This window comes from Mastomys coucha, unplaced genomic scaffold, assembly GCF_008632895.1.
Source record: "Mastomys coucha isolate ucsf_1 unplaced genomic scaffold, UCSF_Mcou_1 pScaffold21, whole genome shotgun sequence".
Taxonomy (NCBI): domain Eukaryota; kingdom Metazoa; phylum Chordata; class Mammalia; order Rodentia; family Muridae; genus Mastomys; species Mastomys coucha.
This window is the reverse complement of record NW_022196904.1, coordinates 129,344,834-129,364,896: the sequence shown is the minus strand read 5'-3', so window position 1 is coordinate 129,364,896 and position 20,063 is coordinate 129,344,834. Positions and strand designations below refer to the sequence as shown.

The 20,063-nt window shown below is 47.7% G+C and overlaps 2 protein-coding genes across 2 annotated transcripts; one reads left to right on the top strand and one right to left on the bottom strand.

The window, feature by feature from the left end:
• Positions 1–780: 780 nt before the first annotated feature.
• Positions 781–5,281, top strand: Sprn (shadow of prion protein). Its single transcript, XM_031388730.1, has 2 exons — positions 781–1,407; positions 2,274–5,281. Exon 2 carries the CDS (start codon positions 2,289–2,291, stop codon positions 2,730–2,732), a length of 444 nt encoding a protein of 147 aa, XP_031244590.1. The 5' UTR covers positions 781–1,407; positions 2,274–2,288; the 3' UTR covers positions 2,733–5,281.
• Mtg1 (mitochondrial ribosome associated GTPase 1) lies at positions 5,123–18,196 on the bottom strand. The gene is made up of 11 exons (XM_031388729.1): positions 17,987–18,196; positions 17,391–17,455; positions 15,667–15,771; positions 12,187–12,267; positions 11,602–11,658; positions 11,253–11,343; positions 9,763–9,824; positions 9,272–9,368; positions 8,847–8,928; positions 6,065–6,177; positions 5,123–5,751 (listed from the first exon to the last, which is right to left on the bottom strand). Exons 1-11 carry the CDS (start codon positions 18,093–18,095, stop codon positions 5,633–5,635), a joined length of 981 nt encoding a protein of 326 aa, XP_031244589.1. The 5' UTR covers positions 18,096–18,196; the 3' UTR covers positions 5,123–5,632.
• Positions 18,197–20,063: the final 1,867 nt, after the last annotated feature.

Below are 20,063 nucleotides of genomic sequence, written 5' to 3'. Positions count from 1 at the left end.
CTGGGTCCTAAACCTCTTGGGTTAAGTTTTTATATCTTGTTACTGTTGTGAGTTTCCCTCTGGGTCCTAAACCTCTTGGGTTAGGTTTTTATACCTTGTACCCTGTTACTGTTGTGAGTTTCCTTCTGGGTCCTAAACCTCTTGGGTTAGGCCTTTATACATTGTCCCTGTTCTTGTGTTTTGCAGTGGACCTTAAATGTCTAAGACACCGTGTTTGCCCTTCACATTTTAACGTGAAGCAAGGAACCAAAAGAGCAGCTGGGAGCTCTTCCTGCCTAAACTAAATGGGGGCATCCACCAGCCTTCAGCTGGGGGGTAGCTATCCCTGCCTAAACTAAATGGGGGCATCCACCAGCCTTCAGCTGAGGGGTAGCTATCCCTGCCTAAACTAAATGGGGGCATCCACCAGCCTTCAGCTGGGGGGGGGGGTGCGGGGCAGGGGGCTTTCAACTTCACAATAAAAGAAAGCTCAAAACCACGGTGGCTTCAATAAGAAGAGCTCCATACAGTAACCACCCCTCTTCCTCTCCAGGTCTTGCCCCACCCATGATGCTCCATACAGGCCTCAGCCAACAGCTCTGACTGTAATCTTGGGCCTTGAAAAGCAAGTCTGGCACAGATGAAAACCCTCGTGGCTGTCTGGAGCTGAGGTTACACTTACCCTACAAAGGCAGCAAGGCATTGCAACCAGTCAAATAAAACCAATTTGTTTGAAAATAAAGGGGGGCTGGGTCTCCAGGGGCTTATTTTCAGAAGGTTCAGGAAGGTCAAATCAACAAAGGTCTAGTGCTATTGGGATCCTCATGGCTGTAGATCAAACTGCCCGGAGGGCCATCCGGCAGGATGTTGGAAGCCCTACACACCTAAAAAGGCAGCCCAGTGGTCCTTATGGCTGACGAAGAGGAGTAAGTGGAGCTGAGGTTCCATCAGAAGAACGGGAAAGAAGGTAGATAACTCATAAGAAGCATCGATGTGGTGGACAGGAAGGGAGAGGAGAAGAAGAGACCATGAACAAAAACGCTGGACCTACAGGAACAAGAACACACTGTATGTCCTGGGTGTTGGGGCTAGTGGACCTAGGGAAAAGAGAGATTGGGCAGGTCTGGAGAGTGGCAGGGGTTGGGAGTTGAGGGGGATGGGATGGGAGGATGCTGTATTCAGTGCAGCGAGGATGGGGGCCGGGCAACGAGAAGGGCTGGGGCTGTGTTTTTCTGAGCTTTCAGTATCTCCTCCCTTCACGTCTCCCGGGGCTGAGCCTCCGCGGCTGCCCGCCCCTAATCTTCGGGCGGAGGCTTCAGCAAAATCCTGTCGTGAGCTCTGCCTATGGAAAAGGGACCTCGCTGCTGCACCTTTCCTCTTGGCCGGCCACGGCCCTTAAATCGCTCATCCGACCTAGGCTTGTGACCAGTAAGTAGGGGAGGTGGACAAACCCTGTGATGCTGGGAGGGAGGGGGGCGGGGAGAGAGGACCTGAGGAGAATGGAGCCGTCACCCAGACCGCTGGTCCACAGCCAGCCGGAACCCATCCTGATCAGTTTACCTGCCCAGGCTGCTGGCCTGGGCAAACCCAAAAAGGGTGGAGCCGGGACGGGGAAGAGAAGTAATCTCCTAGGGTCTGGGCCTGCCGGGCGTTTCACCCAGCGTTAGTTGTTTGCGTTGCAAGGAATCGCTGGTCTGGATTCTGACTCCCACCCTCACCCAGTGCATTCTGCCGCAGCTTCTGGCTGAAAGACTCTAATAAGGCATCAGGAGATCCAGATGCCAGAGCAAAAGTCACAAGGCCGTCCATTCTCACCATAATCTGCGTGCATTGAGGGCTCTCCATTCCAAACTAGAGTCCTCCACACACTAATCCATCCCCTTCCAGAGACTCGTGTGCAGAGCCGGGGATTTGTGCCCCCCCAGGCCTGAACCCCACAGCAGGAGCTCCACAAACCCCATTCTGGGACCCATCTCCACCCTACCACAGTAGTAAAACGGCCACCCTGTTATTAAATCCTTTCCCCACCACCCTATCTCCACCCGGTTATACAGCAGGAACCCCAAACCAAAGTCCTGGTGCTGGAGGTTAAAGAACCCCTTCCCCAACCCTGAGCCCACTGTCCTCCAAGATGCTGGAGCCCTCTATCAGATTACCACAAAACTAGAGGCTGATGTAGGTGTCCCCTGGTCCGGATGAGCCTATCCCCAGGCCCTGATACCCTTCTGCCCTGGTCCTAAGCCAAGCTCCACCCCTGCACAGAAGCTAAAGCCCCTTCCACCCTCTTCTCGCAGATTCTGCCCAGTAGGATGAACTGGACTGCTGCCACGTGCTGGGCTCTGCTGCTGGCAGCCGCCTTCCTTTGTGACAGCTGTTTGGCCAAGGGCGGCCGCGGAGGCGCTCGAGGCAGTGCCCGAGGGGTGCGCGGAGGTGCGCGCGGGGCATCAAGAGTGCGTGTAAGGCCGGCGCCCCGCTACGGCTCCTCTCTGCGCGTGGCGGCTGCAGGGGCAGCAGCTGGGGCTGCGGCGGGTGTGGCTGCGGGCCTTGCCACTGGCTCTGGCTGGAGGAGGACCTCAGGGCCTGGAGAGCTAGGCCTGGAGGATGATGAGACCGGGGCAATAGGAGGCAATGGGACCGACCGAGGAGTCTACAGCTACTGGGCCTGGACTTCTGGCTCAGGGTCCGTGCACAGTCCACGTTTTTGTCTGCTTCTGGGCGGCACCCTTGGTGCCCTAGAACTGCTTCGGCCCTAGACCAGGCTAAGCTCCATCCCAGGTCTAGCTTCTAGTCTGTCTTAAGGCCTCTAGGGCTCATCCTAATGACCTCCTGACCAGGGGATCACTTCTTTTTGCTGACTATGATTCTCCAGCCCAGACAACAGTTTGGCCATTCTGGGCCCACAAGGCCTCTTGCAATTTGCGAATGCAGTTCACTCCCTTGCCCATCCCAGTCTCCCAGTCTCCCACCCTGGCAGGAACTAACAGCTCTACTACCAGAGAGGCAGGCTGCCCTCTACCCTCCTGAACTGCCCAAGCAGGCATGCCTGTCTGCTTGCCCACCCTGACACGAGAACATGAACAATACTGACCACCAAGAAGAGGCCATCCTCGGGTGGGCCCGTCTGATTCTGCCACTGAAGCCCCAAAGACCTTGGGCCTCCCATGGAAGCAGAGGGAATAGATCACTTCCCTCTGGACTTAGGACTTGATGAAGAGAGCATTCACTTGGACTGCAGTGTGAGAAATGTCAGGTGCTAATCGCCTGCCCAGAGCAGGTCCTAATGATGTCATAGCTCAGAATCATCCAGAGCAGGAAAATATCCACTCCAGGACACCCACCGTGGACCTCCTACAACATGCAAAGAAAACCAAGGTAGTATGTTTCTTCCTGGCAGACTGCCTAAGAGACCTTGTGTCCACTTGGAGCCACTTGGCTCTAAGGTCCACTTAACTGTTCCTAAAATCCACTGGGGTAGGGGTTTTGAATCCACTTTCAAAAACATTCCATTCCATATGAACTTTAGGTTCCCGAGTGAGGGTCACTTGGGTACAATACCAATCCTGCTGGGGGCTTCTTTGTATATAACCCAAACTGCAAGATTCCCACAGTTCCAGTGGATAGCGGCATTTCATGTTGGGAGACCCCTCCCTTGGAAACCGATGGACGGGGAGGTGAGAGAGTATGGCACAATTGGCAGCTGACAGTCTGCACAGTGGAGGGGGCAGCAGTTCTTCGGGCCCACCGCTGCCAGAAGAAAGCTAACAGACATAGAAGGTTGTGAGTGTGACCATCCATATGCATCCCAAAAACAGCTGAAGTGCTAAGTGGCCTCAAAGAGTTACACTATAGTTCTCACAAGAATCTACCTTTGAGCAGACTGGCTTCTTGCTGTTCCAGGGCCCACTAGCACATCTTTGCCGCAAGGAGTGATGGGTCTCCGGGACTCAGTCAATATATACAATGCTAGCTCAGCATACCTCTGGTTAGTGTACAGGTTTCAAGGCTATTGGCAGGATCCTAGCCAAGTATTTTCTTGACCAACAAATTGCAGGATGCAACTCCCTGCAACTTCTATTCACACTGCCAGTGTTCTTAGGCACAGTCAGCCCAGATGTTCCTCTGTCCCTAATAGACCAAGCTTAAAACCACCAAGACCAACCAGCAAGCTAAGGGCCAAGCCCACTTGGGTCCTCAAAGGCAGGTGCTGATGCATCAAGTCTGGTATAGGGAAAACCACCAGCGCTCCTTCAACTTGTCCAACACCCATGAGGATGGACTATATGGACCAGACCTTCATGTACCACAGAGTAGCATGTGTTAGTTCTGGGCGTTGTGTACATATCACCTTTTAATGATTACTTCACATTCACCAATTCTCTAGAGGGCTTGAGCATTTGGCACAGCCACACATCTCTGAATACCTTCCCCACTAGCAGAACTATAGATGCTGAGTGAGAATCTCAGAGGAGACGACTTATACTGCAGCCACAGCAAGAGGCAACAGTGGAAGGCTAGCCCCTGCTATCAGCCATCCACAAGAAGCAGAGAGCCTGCTGAGCACTGGTTCAAGCAACTATGGAAAGCTCAGGTCAATACTGAACAGAGGAGACTGGAACTCCTGAGCAGGGACAGCCCGGCTGGTCCAATGGCACTTCCTGTCTGTATCAACCAACCCCTCACCTCTTCTTTTTAGACAGCAAGCTGCTGGCAGCAACATCTTCTAGGTGCCCACAGGTACGTGGAGGTCAACCATGCTGGCACATGCCCTCTGCACCGCTCCTGCAGCCACCATGGTTTCAGTGGCTAGACTGTGATCCCCTTCCAGTGATCCTCTGGTCTATACAAAATTGAGTCTACAGCAGATGGCCTCCTGAGGTACAGGCCCTGAAGTGCAAGGAGCGGACACTCCTGGACTTCACTGCTGCAAACCTCCTGTCCGTGTCTGTGCACTTTATCAGTGAGGAGTTCGTTGTGAAATAAAACCCTCTGCTGGTAAATGCTTTTCCCTCCTTGCAGGACTCTGAGACCCTTGGAAATCTGACTTAGGAACCCCAGTCCCCTAATCTACCAATCTCCAGCATTCATTGGTGGAAGGGGATTTAGCTTATGGGCTCAACATACTAAGTGCACAGTGAAAAAGCCATCAGAAAATAGGTCTTTTAATCGGTGTCATGGCATACACCTGTATAATCCTAGCACTCAGGAGGCTAAGGCAGAAGGAATGTGTTTGAGACCAGCCCAAGCCACATGATGAAACTTTGACTGAAAATAGCAAAAAAATAAATAAAGTAAAATAAGAGAAGCCAGAGAGAGATTAAAAAAAAAAGTGGGCCTTTTAACCTATTTTTTTTAAATTACAGATTATAACTTAGACTCCTCTGAGATAGCATAAATCTCTTCTTGAGACTGAGAAAATCTCTTGACCAAGCCACATATGCAGGATTCCTGGGGCCTGATGGTAGTAGGCAGGACTGACCAGGCTCTAGTAGACAAGAGAATATAGTGCCCTTTGGAGCTGGGGCCTGAGTCTCAGGTACCAGCACAGAGAGCTTCTGCATTGGAGGGGTAGTTCTGAGCATTAAACATTCCAGCTGTAGTCGATAGAGTATGCAGGAGACCATATTCCAGCCAGCCAGTCCAGGGGTTAATGTCATCAGCAAGCAGGTATAATGTCACGGTCCAGCATCACCTGGCCCAGCAGCCCACTGCGGAAAGTCCGGAGGAAGTCTCGGGCTGCCGTGGCATAATCAGGCTGGATAACATTGACGTTACCTGAGGACAAAGGATCTGATGAGAAAGGGGCCCCTAAGACAGTCCAGCCCTGAGAGACCACTAGGAGCATCATCTGAAATCTAGAGAACAGGGCATGCCCAGAAAGAACACAGACATCATACCCACCCAGCACTGTCCAGAGCTAGGACCACTCTCTGCAGCCTATACTACAAAGTCCTTCCACCCTAGAAATTTCCATAGCCCCCTGCCCACACGTGTCCTTCTGTGTCTCACTCCTGTCCCCACAAGATGCCAAGAGTCCCAACAGAAGACAGAGTAAGGGCCTCGTGCCATACCATGCAGCCTCACTCACCTGTGCCTGTGAGAACCTTCACTTTCCGTGTCTTCCCCAGCTTGATAGCCACGTTCTTCAGCACCCACTCTATTTGGTCACAGGCATTGGCCAGGGCGTAGTGCTGCACATACCTGGAAGCCCACAGCTCAGGTCAGACTTCTGAGGCTGCACACCTGAGAAGAACTCACACTCACTCATACCTTGGATGAACCAGCTCCTGGGCTCCTGAGAGGACTAGATGGCTTCCAGGCAATTTACTGCTCCAGAACAAGGCTCACAGGCTTACAGAAGGAAAAGTAAGGACTTATCGCCTATCAGTATAAAATTCAAATGCCTGGCACCCAATCAAAAGTGACCAGTCCCTCACCAAGACAGTACAGGACAGAAGTGTCTACAGACAGACAGACAGACAACATGGATTCCCAGCAAAGGCAGAAGAACAATTTAGTGTGGAAAAGTCTTCAACAAAATTTTCTGGACAACCAGTCATCCATGTGCAAAATTAAGAACTTCATAGTTGCACCATACACTAAGCATATGTTAATACATAGCAGTAGAGGGTCGGTCATATACCTAAATGAGAAGCCTAAGCTGCCACTCTCCAAGAAGAAAACAAAACTCTATGGCCTCAGGCTAGGCATATTTCTAAATATGAACAGCACCATTATGAAGTATATTGTTACTAAATCAGACTTCTAAAACTAAGAATATAGTGTTAACAGAAGAAAAGGCGAGGCCTAGATTCCTGAAAAACTTTGTAAAGACCTTATCCCGCAGAACAGGTAACATGGTACAACTTAAAAATAAGAAAATGGGTTGGGAGGTAGCTCAGCATTAGAACATATGCTTACTGTATTCAGTCCCAGGTTCAATCCCCCGCATCAAGAGAAGGCAGGGTGGGAAAGAAAGAGGAGGCTGAATATAGTGGTGCATGCCTTCAATCTCATAAGCAAGGGGCAGAGGCCGACAGATCTTTGTGAGTAGCCTGGGCCATGTAGAGAGACCCTGTCTCAAAAAACAAAAATGAAAAGGGATGGTGGTCTGGAGAGATGGCTCAGTGGTTAAGAGCACTTACTGTTTTTCCAGAGAACTTGGGTTCAATTCCCATTGCCCACATGATGACTCACAACCATCAGTAATACCAGTTTCAGGGGACTGGATGCCCTTTTCTGGCCTCCGTGGGCACCAGGTAAAACACTCACACACATAAAATAAAATTATTATTTCATTTTTTTTAAAGATTTGTTTATTTAATGTATCTGAGTACAGTGTCACTCTCTTCAAACACACCAGAAGAGGGCATTAATCCTATTACAGATGGCTGTGAGCCACATGAGGTTGTTGGGAATTGAACTCAGGACCTCTGGAAGTGTAGTCAGTGCTCTTAACTGCTGAGCCATCTCTCCAGCCCCAAAATAAAATTTTTAAATGAGAAAAATATTTAACAGACATTTTCCCAGAAAAGATACATTGATGGCCACATAGACACAGAAAAAGATATTCAGCATCACACTAGTAGGAATATATGCCAAACATTGCAAACTATGAGGCTAAAGTTAAGACTGGCCAGGGCTGAGAGATGGCTCAGAGGCTAAGAGCACTTGTTGCTCTTGCAGAGGACCTGGGTTAGAGTTTCAGCATCCACATGACTGCTCACAATGGTCTATAATGCCAGGCCTAGGAAATGTGATGTCCTCCTCTAACAGGTGCTGCATGCATATGGTATAAAGACATGTAGGAAGGCAAAATTCATATACATTAAATAATTAAACCCAAAAGTATAAAATAAATGACTAGCCACAAGTGTAAAAAGGACTCAGAAAAGTGTGGACCTATTCTCTGTTAGGTGGTGCATGGCACAGTATAACAGCTCTGGAGAACAGCTCAGCAGTTCTGTAGGAAGCTAAAGCTCACCATCACTGAGTGGCTCAGACATTCTCCTGCACTTCACCCAAGACAAGTAGAAACTCACATTGAGTTACAACTATACCTGAATGTTTCCAGAGGCTTTGTTTATAGTACCCAAGAACTACACATACCCCATGTCCACCAGGCGAACAGATAAACCAAGTGCAGGATGTCTGGGGTGATAGACAGTGAGCTGAGCCACCAAAAGAAATGTAAAGCATGGGAGAACAATTGTGCTGCCCAGGAGGGGAAGCCGGGCGAGAGGGGGCATCCTGTACAGCATCACTGACAGAGGGGCATCCTGTACAGCTTCACTGACAGAAGCATCCTGCACAGCTTCACTGACAGAGGCATCCTGCACAGCTTCACTGACAGAGGGGCATCCTGTACAGCTTCACTGACAGAGGGGCATCCTGTACAGCTTCACTGACAGAGGGGCATCCTGCACAGCTTCACTGACAGAGGGGCATCCTGCACAGCTTCACTGACAGAGGGGCATCCTGTACAGCTTCACTGACAGAGGGGCATCCTGTACAGCATCACTGACAGGGGCATCCTGTACAGCTTCCCTGACAGAGTTCTCATCTTCTTCACTCACCCACAGAGGCTTAGGGAAGTGACAAAGTGAACATGGACTGTGCTACATATGCAGCCCATATGATCCCCTCTCTCAGCATCACAAATACTAGGATCTGGGACATGGACCAGCACACCCAGAAGAATGTCCACGGTCTTGGGTGACAATATGATGTGGTCATATATCAAAACTTACCAAATCACACACTTGTAATAATATACAAATTATATACTACCTTAATGACATATTTCTAAAACCATAGCTAGATAGAATGAGCAAGCCAGGAGCTGTAGCCCCAGACCCACTGCCACTCACCCAAACAGCCCATGCCTGTTGAGAGTGTAAAGGAGATAATCAGCCATGGTGTCTTCCCCAACAAGGTGGTCCAACACAGTTCCTGCAAGACAAGCAGCTAATGCAAGCCCGTGGTACAGTGGGCATCTATGCCCCACCAAGCCTGAATGCCTCCCAGTTGAAGGCAGAGGCCCCAAGCTAAGGAACCTCCGGCAGGTTGGCTCACAGTTATTGGCCTTCTTCTTATATGGCATGTGACTTGGTTGCCAAGTATGACCTCTCTGTCTACCCCAACTACAGGGTAGAATGGTAGCCAGCACATGCATACTGTGAGCTAGTCTCCCTCTCAAAACTGTAAAAAGCATCTGATATCAGGAAGGGAGGAGGAAGCAACAAGTCCACCTGCCTAGGGAACAGTCAAGGTCAGCAGTGGGCCAGAGGCTTACCACACAGGGCCAGCTTCAGGCCTGTCTCCATGTTTTCAATTCGAGGAGCCAGCACCCCAGGAGTATCCAGCAAGAACATCAGTGGACGCTCACATACCTATGCAGAAGAAGGTGGATCAAGCCAGGCAGCCTAGGCCCCCAGCCAAATCACTGCCGGAGACTGAGGCAGGCCTCTGGATAAACCCACCACACAGGCTGTCTTTTGCATTGAGGTTTAGAATCCCCATAGGGTATAATTTCTTCTTAATTTTAAGAACAAATAAAAGCCTAAGGTCCATGGAAAATAAAAGGGAATACATAAGTGTGGCTCTGGGAAGAAGGCTGCCTTTCTGACAGATTTCCATAGGGACAGGGCAGCACTGGCAAGAACATGAAGGGAGGGAAAGGAAGGAGGCCAGAGGCAGAGCCAATGCTGTGCTCAGTGGAGCCAGACTCAGCAGAGCCTGCAAAGCTCTGGACAGAGCTCTGGGCTCAGCTACCAAGGACCCTACCTGGATTCTGGATGTCACAGCTCTTGTGATTCCTGGCTCACCACCCACCCTGGCAGCTTTTCCTGAAAAGACACAAAAAGTCCATCAAATATGTACATATAGTAATAGGACAAGGAATGAAAGGTATTTCACTAACACATCCCACAAGCAGATGGGAAACCCAGATGTTGGTAAGTTTGTCAAATTTTAATTGTTCCTTACTCAGTCTCAGAGAACACATGGCAAAGGTTTTCAAAAGCTAGGCACAGTGGCCAAGGGCTGACAAATGCCCAGAGCTCACTTCCCAGAGTAGAAAGGTCATACCAGATGAAAGGTCATAGCAGAGCTACTCCTCCACCTCAAAGCCTCTCCTGGACTCCCCTATTCTACTATACAATACTACCCACAGCAGGCAGGCCAGCACCGTGGTTACCTGGCATGGGCCCAGCCCGAGCACCCCTAAGAAGCTAACTATTCACTGTCAAACCACCACACAAGTAAAAGTGTCCAGCATAGATGACCGGAGGAATAAGAACAGGGTAGATCATGGAGCAACTTGGGCCAAAGGAGGAAGGAACTGCTGATAAAATCCCAACATAACCAAATCTAGAACATTCTACTGAGACAAGCTAGTCCCAGCACTCTTGATCCATTTGGACAGAAATAGAACAGGGCTGCCAGGCACGGGGGCAAAGACAGGATGATATGCTTAAAGCTTCAGTCTCAAGTGATTTAAAGTTTGGATAGTGGGGATGCCGACACAACACTATAAACAAACTTAACACCCCTAAACAGAGAAGATGCACACTTCCCGGGAGGTGGTGGCGCACACCTTTAATCCCAGCACTTGGGAGTAGAGACAGGCAGATTTCTGAGTTCAAGGCCAGCCTGGTCTACAGAGTGAGTTCCAGATAGCCAGGGCTACACAGAGAAACCCTGTCTCGAAAAACAAACAAACAAACAAACAAAAAATGCACACTTAAAGGAAACGAAGCTTAAAAAAATTAAATGATTGTGGCAGCTCTCCAATTAACACCCAAACAGCCTCTTTCTAAAATGATACAACATGATTTAAAACTCTTGGCCTTTACACTATACATGGGTTTTGTTGTTGTAGTCTTGTATTTTAGAGACTAGGCCTCTGCCTCTCTGCTTCTGCCTCCCAAGAGCTGGGATTAAAGGCATGTGTCACCACATCTAGCTTTGTAAAAAGAAAAAAGAAAAAAAAAGTTAATAAAGACTATACTGTCAGTGCAAAAAAATGAAGCCAATAAAATTTAGCCCAAAGTCTAAAATACATACAATGTCAAGAGGATGTGAAAGCATGGTAAGTGCACACTGTGTAGCCAATGGCTGGTCACCACACAGACCACTATCAGACCACGGACTGTCCTTTTAGCAAACAGAACAGGCACAGATATGGAAGGAATGCCACAAAGCAACATAGGGCTGACCACACTCTTCCACAGTGCCCTCTAGGAGTGGGAGTCAGCACAGCAGAGACTGCCTACCTGACCTGAGGTGCTGACGCCTCAGGGAGTTGATGAGGGAGGATTTGCCTACATTGGGGACACCGACCACCATGATGCAGTATTCTGGGTTCTGTGGAAGCAGAAGAGTTTCAACTTTATCCCACCCAAGTCGTGAAACCACAGCCCAGGGGAAAGAGACATCAACATGAAGACCTTGGGCTGACCAGCAGGGTTGGCCCAGCGTTTCCCACTAAAGAACAGTAAAAACAAAGGCTGGGTCCTGGCTGAGACACAGCCAGTCTTCTGTACTAAAGAAGGCTCAGAATGGACAGGCAGGAAGGGACCACATAACTCCACATACCCACCTCCAGCCCTGCACCCAACAAACCTCTGCTCGGTGGTAGCGGTAGCTGCACCCGATCAGCTCCATGACTTTTGGGACGATCTGCAACAAACAGGCCACATCTGGTCATATATCCTTCACCAACCCACTTCCAGATAACAGGTCAATGAGCCTGTCCTTATATTGACCCCTTGCTTAGGAGGAGGGTAGAGACCTCACACACACACACCTCACTATGCACCCTGATCATGGGCATCCAACTGTTCAACAACCACAGCTAAATGAGATTCATCCACCCACTCCCAACCCACCACACACACACACACACACACACACACACACACACATGCCACAGGAGAGTGGCTACCTCAGGAGGGCTCTTCTACTGCAACTGTAACTACCTACTAGACATTCCACACATCAACTCATGGGGTTCCATCAAAACAACTGGAAAAATAAGTTACTGGGTTCTCACTACTTAGAACCCCAGCAGACTGCCCCAAAGCTCGCTCAGACTGTGAACACACACAGGAAACAGTCAGCCCTGGAGATCCGGGACCCCTGGGCAGCTAAAGCCAATCCCAGGATCTTATCCCAACTGTTTAGCAACTAACATGTAGAGAGGCTTACCTGCTTGATGTTTTCATCCTTTACACAGTTTGTAAAAATGACATTTTTCAGGCCTTTTTCTTCTAAGCACTGCACAATTTTCTGAAAGACACATTTCTAATTTTAAATACTAAATTAAATTTAAATATGAATGGTATGCCAGGCATGGTGGTATATGCCTTTAATCCTGGTACTACACAGAAAGATCCTATCTAAAATAAATTAGAAATTGAAATGTGTGTGTGTGTGTGTGAGAGAGAGAGAGAGAGAGAGAAAGAGAGACAGAGACAGAGAGAGAGAGACAGAGAAAGAGAGAGGAAGAGGAAGAAAGAGAGAGAGAGAGAGAGAAAGAGAGAGAGAGAGAGAGAGAGAGAGAGAGAGAGAGAGAGAGAGATCAGGGCAGGAGAGATGGCTCAGAAGTTAAGGGCACTGGCTATTCTTCCAGAGGACTAGGTTTGATTCCCAGCACCCTCCTGGCAGCTAACAACAGTCTATAACTCCAGTCCTAGGGCATTCAATGCCTTCTTCTGACATCCACAGACACTGCATAAGTGTGATGCATAAACATAGAAGCAGGCAAAACACCATTTACAAAAAATAAAAACAAAAATTAAAGAACAACAGCAAGTAAACATTCAAACATACACACACATATATACACACACATCATATATATTTTATATGCACATATATATGGTGTGATATATAAAACTCAAGGTTCTGAGCTTAGGGCCGGTGAGATGGTTCAGCTAGTAAGAGTGCTTGATGCTAAGCCTGACAACTTGAGTTCATTCGCCAGGTCTATTCAGTAGAAGGCAAGAACTAACACCTCCAAGTTGTCCTCTGCCATGGCACATACATAACCCCCCCCCACACACACACACACAAAGTAGATGAATAATAATGTAAAAAAAAAAAAAAGCATGTGTTTTTAAAAAAGGAATCTGGTTAGCCTAGTGGCATCTGGCTTTAATCCCAGCACTCAGAAGGCAGACACATGTGGATCTCTGTGAGTTTGAGGTCACCCTTGTCCCAACACAACACATTCTAGGCCAGTAAGGATAACAGAGTGAGACCCTGTTTCAAAAACAGATAAAAAATTAAGTAAGGCTCTAAGCTTGAAAGGATGCAGCAGGTGCACCCTGCTCTGCATCAGCTTAAACTCTAGGAGCCTGGCAACAAGAAGTGGATGCCAGGGCCTCTAAAGGAGACAGCAGGAAGGAAGAGCCCTAGGGCAGACATAGCTGTGCTGTGTGTGTACCTCAGGCTCTGCCGGGGTGAACATCAGGGGACACAGCCTGTTCACAGGGGCCTCAGTGCTTCTGGGGATAAAGTGGGACTGAAGCAGATCACTTGGAAGCCTCTTCAGTACCAAGCTCACAGGCACTGGCTTCTCTGAGGAATCCGTCATCTTAGTGTGCTCTATCATATAAGACTCCCTTGGGAAGAGGAGGAGAAACTGAAATAGGCTTTTACTATGTAGCCTTGGCTGGCCTAAAATTCACTATGTAGACCAAGGTGTCCTCAAACTCACAGAGATCTGCCTGCCTCTGCCTCCCACATTTTAGTGTAAAAAGAGTATGCCACCACATCCAGCATGGGACTTCATTGTAAACTGAACTGGTATTGAACTCAATCTGATTATGGAGAATAAGTAGTGCCATAAATCCAAAAGTATATTAGAGCTGACATAAAGTCATTAGGTTTAATATTCAGTATAATCAGTATATATACTTTATTTATATCCACTTCTATCAATATGTGTTGAAAGTCACAATCGTGTTTGGTCATTACTAACCACAAAGAATAGTAAATGGTTAAATAACAAAAAGTAATTCATTAATGCTGTCAGTTTTAGTTATTTTCAGTTATTCATCACATATGATATAATTAAGATACTTGCCTGGGGGTGCAGGGGTGGGTGAAAAGATGGCTGAAAGGTTAAGAGCATCTGCTGCTCTTGCAAGTTTTGTTCCCAGCACCTATACAAGTCACAATTCCAACTCCAGGGGATCCAGCACACTCTTCTGGCCTCTATGAACACCAGGCTTGCACATACAAACATACATACATACATAAATACATGCATACATACATACATACATACATACATACAGGCAAAACATTTATACACACAAAAAAAATCTTTGAGGGAAATAAAAATGGTACTAGCCATGACAGAGACATATGATCTCTGTTCTCTGTGAAATTTTACTCAAATGTCCCCTCTAGTACAGGCCATGAGGGTGGAGCCTAAGGTCCTTCGGAAGCCTTGTACTCCTTCTCAACTCTTATGTCTGCCCGGTAGAGGGCAGTATTTGCCAGACTGTGAAGTCAGTGCTTTGAAGCCCTGAAGCAATCCCTAAACAGCTCAAATCTCAACTAATAAAAACCAGGAGAAGGCACTTAATGATATCTTTTTTCAAAAAGCAAAACCTGAGAAGCTTGTGGAACAAGCGGCGCTGTTGATCAGCTCTCTAAGCCTGGAGGAAGGTACTGCCCTGGGAAACCGCCCTGGATAACCTCCTGACTTTTTATAAAAGCTAAAGGAAAAATTTCTGTGTCATTAACAACTTTCTAAAAAATCTGGCTTGAATCCAAGGCCCTGACATCCCTCTTTTCAAAGAATTTGACAACACATCAATAAAAAGTAAAGTCAAGACTTCAAATAGCATTCCCTGCCTTTTACTTCCAGGCCGTGTAGAAAACACACTGCCCTGGACCAAATTTTGCCTGGATTTAGAGCAGTGGTTCTCAACCTGTGAATCACAACACTTTTAAGGTTCAAACTACTACAGGTGCTGCCTAAGACCATCAGAAAACACAGATATTTATAGTTCATAACAGTAGCAAAATTACAGTTATTAAGTATCAATGAAAATAATTTTATGGTTGAGAGTCACCACAACATGTGGAACTGTATTAAAGGGTCACAGCATTGGGAAGTTAAGAACTGTCCTAGACACTGTTAGGTACTTTGGGCTTTTCATATCCCAGTCCCACACCAAGGTGTCCAGAAAGCAACTAGTAACAGAAAACCTGAGATCAGGCTGAGTACATAGTCAGCTAGGGACACTGCAGCTACAAGTGAACTCCGGGCTACACCAACAGTGACCAGGCCTACATGCGTCAGCCTTGTGAATCTCCCAATTAGTTAGAGCTAAGTAAAATGTAATCAGTCCCTTTGTTTCGGTGGTCACATGTGCCTCATGGGATATGGTGGACAGAGCATCCATCAGAAAGGTTGAGGGTACAAAGTGGCTATAGTGGTCACCAGGGATCCACAGCACACCAACTCACTTCCCACAGGAGGTGTGCCCATCTTGAGTACTTAGGTGATACTTTCATATTGAGGGAAACAGCTGTTGCTAAAAAGCCAGGCCAGAAGCTTCCATCAGAGCCAGGAGTTGTTTTAAAGTATAGCCTACCCGGAGGCATAACAGAACTCCTTTATGTCTGGCTCTGTCACATTGTTGCTGGCATCTGTGAGAAGGAGCTCACCTGTTGCTCTGTAAGATCCGCCAAGTCCATTTTGTTAAGGACAAGCAAATGCGGCTTCAGATCAAGTAGCTCTTGGAACAGAGGGTTTCGACCTGAAAATGGGATGTGCTGATGATGTTAAGGCATAATACCTACAGAACTTTACCAGTGGTTTTTTTGACCAGGAGCTAAAGCCAAAGGAAGAAGCCTATCTCAGAGCAAGTACGACCATACTTTCTGCCCCCCAGACTTGGGAGGCCAACCCTCATGTTGCAGCTTGTGAAGGGTGCAATTCAGGAAAGGCATTGTCACCTAACTTCCCAAGCAGATGGTGGAAAGAATAAAGCCAAAGTTCAAAGAGAAGCCACTCTTTGGATGCCAAAGCATTTAAGTTTAAAGTGAAATGGCCCGAACACTAAAGAAACTGTGACTCCTGTGAAATCCTACTCAGAAAACCTCGAGCCCTACCCATGCTTCATGGAGTTGCAGCTTCCTACAGCTATCCTCAGCTACCCCAGACTAATGTGGGACTCCATTGTGTAACTCTAACAGAGGCAGAATGGGGCTTCTGCCCTGTCAGCACTCCAGTAGGATCTGGTACAAGAGTCCTAAGGCCTCTGCTTGTCCCATCTGGCACCCAGTTAAGCTGCTACCTCCATCTAGATGGTCCCTTTTCACAGCTGACCAATCCATTCACAAACCCAAGTTTCCAGTCTCCTCTCCTAAAATGCTACAGAAACCACTACCCAGCACAGACCTCCTGCCACATCCTAGATTCAGTTAAGTGTTCTAGAGACTAAAGGAGAACAGTTCTCTCATCATATACACTGAAAAATAACAATGTTTTACTTTTTAAATAATCAATATAGGCAAGAATGGTGGGCTCGATTTTACTCTTAGCACACAGATCTATGTGAGTCCAGGTCATCCTGGTCTACACAGTGAGCTCCAGGCCAATCAAGACTACATTGTAACACCCTATCTCAATAATGAGATGGTAGTGGGGATGGGGATGGTGGGGGTGGTGGGGGTGGTGGTGATGATGTCTGGCAGCATGTTGAATAGACACATATAGCCTAAAGCAGATACACCAGATGTATTATTGCTAAAGTTCCTGAAGTTCTCCGAAGGCTAAAATAGTTTCTATTCTCCATTACTATTTCCAGAGACTCCCACCAGTGGTAGCAGGTCCCCACGCCCACCACCAGCTGCTGTTCCAAGGGCCCAGTAGTCTGGCATCCCCACACTCTTCTAGGGCTAAGTTAAGCAGTATGAAGAACTCACATGCCAACAGAAACCAAACACAACTTAAATGCAACAAAATGGTCTGAGAAGCATGTATCAATGGACATGATCATGACTTGCCAAATCTTCATTTAAGGATCATTTAATGTCAGGTTTTGTAATTTACCCCTAAAAATATCAAAGTAAACCAGAGGCTAAGACAAATAATGTATCAGATGGGATTTAAAAATAAAAATGTGCAGCCTAGACCCCACCCCAGAGAGTCTGATCTAAAAGGGGCCTAGCTATTGATGTAAAAAGCCTCTGATGTGTAACGAGAATTGGAAAACACTGCTTTATGTCCCAGTAATTACAAAAGAAGCTGTCACAGCTGTAGGCACATGACTGGACCGGAGGCAGAACAGACTAGACTGCCAAAGGAGATGGAGAGGAACCAGGAAAACATCCTGCTGCTGCCTTTAGAGTCAAACAGAGTTCTCTCCTACAGCGTAAAAGGATATCCGCGCGTCATGAACCTCGATAACACAATCCACCGACTTCAGTCTGCTCTGCATCTTCTTTAGTCCTAGAAGATAGAGGGACACTAAGGAAACAGCCAAAGGGGGCAATTTTAAGTTCTCCTAAGGGAATACATCTGAGAACCCATCAACGCACACAGGGATAAAGAAGGGAGCATTCTGAGTCAAGTTCCAGGGTGCACCGAATGGTTCTGGGAGGAATGCTTCACATATAATGGTCGGGATCAGGAAGTTTCTGATACTGTGCTGACTTAGTAACCTCACCGCACAAAATCATTGAGGTTCCGCCCCACAACTGCCACTTGCGCACTCACACTCCTGACGCCTTTCTGCCACACACTGTAACATCGCATGGCAGCGGCAGCCAAGACCACAGCAACCAGCAGCCCAGGGCCGCGCTCCATCAACGGCTGCCTGGAGCCAAGGTGTAACATCAGCTTGCATGTGACTTCAAGGAACCACTCAGTGCGACTCAAAGTATCAAGCACAAAACGGCTCTCCAACCCGACCGCAGGAAGGCGAACAAAGGGACCGCCAGGACCGGGGCCCGTGCTGCCGGCAGACCCCGCTGGTCTCACCTTTGGCCATGTGGCCAGGGAACCAGCGTGCTACATCGTGACCTTGCAGAGGGAAGCACTCGCGCCAAGCGCCTCGGACGGCAACCCACGCCTGCGGCCACAGCCTCATGTCACTGGTGTCGGAAGAGCTCGCAGACGGACCGCCTCCGCCAGGACCTGGACCTGCTCACAAGGTTCCGGCGTGCCTGAGTTCCGCGTGCGACTGCGCATGCGCCTGACTCGGAGCGCTCAGTTGGCGAACAGTAAGTAGCAGAACGTGTTGGGTCTGACTCTGCTGCCCCAGTCTCAAGATTCCTGAGCTTATGTGAGGTTCTTTTGAGTAATTTGAAGATATTTTCCTTTTTTTTTTTTGGAAAAGACGTTATTGGTTTTTTGATATTTGCTCCTATGTTGTGGTGGCGCACACTTTTTATCCCAGCACCAGAGAGGCAGAGGCCAGAAAGTGACTCTCAGTGTTTGAGACCAGCCTGGTGGATTCCAGAGCCAGCGCTACATGGTAAGACAGGGGAAAACAACAAAAACAAGACTCAATTTTATTTATTTATATTTTTTATTTGAAGTGTCTGTGTATGCCATGTGTTAGCGGATACCCACAGAGACCAGTGCATCCTCTGGACCTGAAATTACAGGTGCTTTTAAGTAGCTTGACTGGGTGCTGAGAATTGAACTTCAGTCCTGCAATAGCAGCAATCATTTTTAACCTCCAAGCCATCTCTCCAGTCCCAATCTGGAGATTTTTCACTACATTCCAAATATTTCAGGTTTGAGGAGATATATAGCATGGAGAATGACAAGCTTGCCCAGCATGCCCAAAATTTTAGGGTTTGTAGAGAAGCTGGAAGGATTTGGGCCGCTGGCTGTGAAGATGTGGCTTCTCCATGGTAGGGAATTGGCCTAGAAACTTAAACTTAAAATCTAGGCACTTTTTTTTTTAAAGATTTATTTTATTTATTTTATGTGTATGAGTACACTGTAGCTGTACAGATGGTCATGAATCATTATGTGTGTGGCTGCTGTTGAACTTCTGCCGGCCTGCTCACTCCGGCCCCGCTGGCTCCGGCGTAATTCACTTTAGCTATCTTCAGATGCACCAGAAGAGGGCGTCAGATCTCATTACGGGTGGTTGTGAGCCACCATGTGGTTGCTGGGATCCGAACTCAGGACCTTCGGAAGAGCAGTCAGTGCTCTTACCGGCTGAGCCATCTCACCAGCCCTGATCTAGGCACTTTTTTTCTTCCTTTTGAGACACTATCTCACTTTGTAGCTTGCGCTACAAAAACTAAAAAGAAAACTTTAAATTAGAAGTCTCAGCTAGGTGTGATAGCACACACCAGTAACCCTAGCATATAGACATAGAGGCAAGAGGATTAAGAGTTCAAGGTCAGCCTGAGCTACATGAGGCCCTGTCTCAAAAGTAAAGTCGTCTTTCTCCCTCATATACTCATATAAATCAATGTAATGAAATTTAGTTGTCCCCTATCAGTTCCTGGACCTTTCTTAGAACTTTCAAGTGTTTTACACATACATGTAATACCTTCATTTTCTTTTCAAGTGTGACATTTTAATGTAACTGTTCTAAGTACTGACGATATTCCTGTTAATACAATGAAAGTGAAGTGTTCATAGCTGTAAGACTAAATGTAAATCCAGCTGCTCCTGGTGGAGCAGGCCTGTGATACCAGCTAAGGATGGTGGCGGCCAAGGGGAAGCCAGGCATTAGAAACTACCCTAAGAGACACGCTATCTCAAATAAAAAGGGCTGACATGTAACTCAATGTTATAATGGTTGCCTTGAATGCAGGAAGCCTTGGGTTTGATCCCAGTACCACTCCCACCCGCAGACCGATACACACTATAAGTCCAGCACTTGTGAGACTGAGGCAGAATAGAAAATTCAAAGCCAACCTGGGCCAGAGAGAGATGCTGCCTCAAAAGGAAAATGGGGGAGTCCGGTGGAAGGATGTGCCCAGCTTTTAAGTTTAAAGTCCTAAGTATGTCAGGCCAATTCTCCACCATGGAAGAGCCCCACCCCATCCTTAGCAGCTCAGATCCTCCTGGCCTCCCTCCCTGGCAAGCC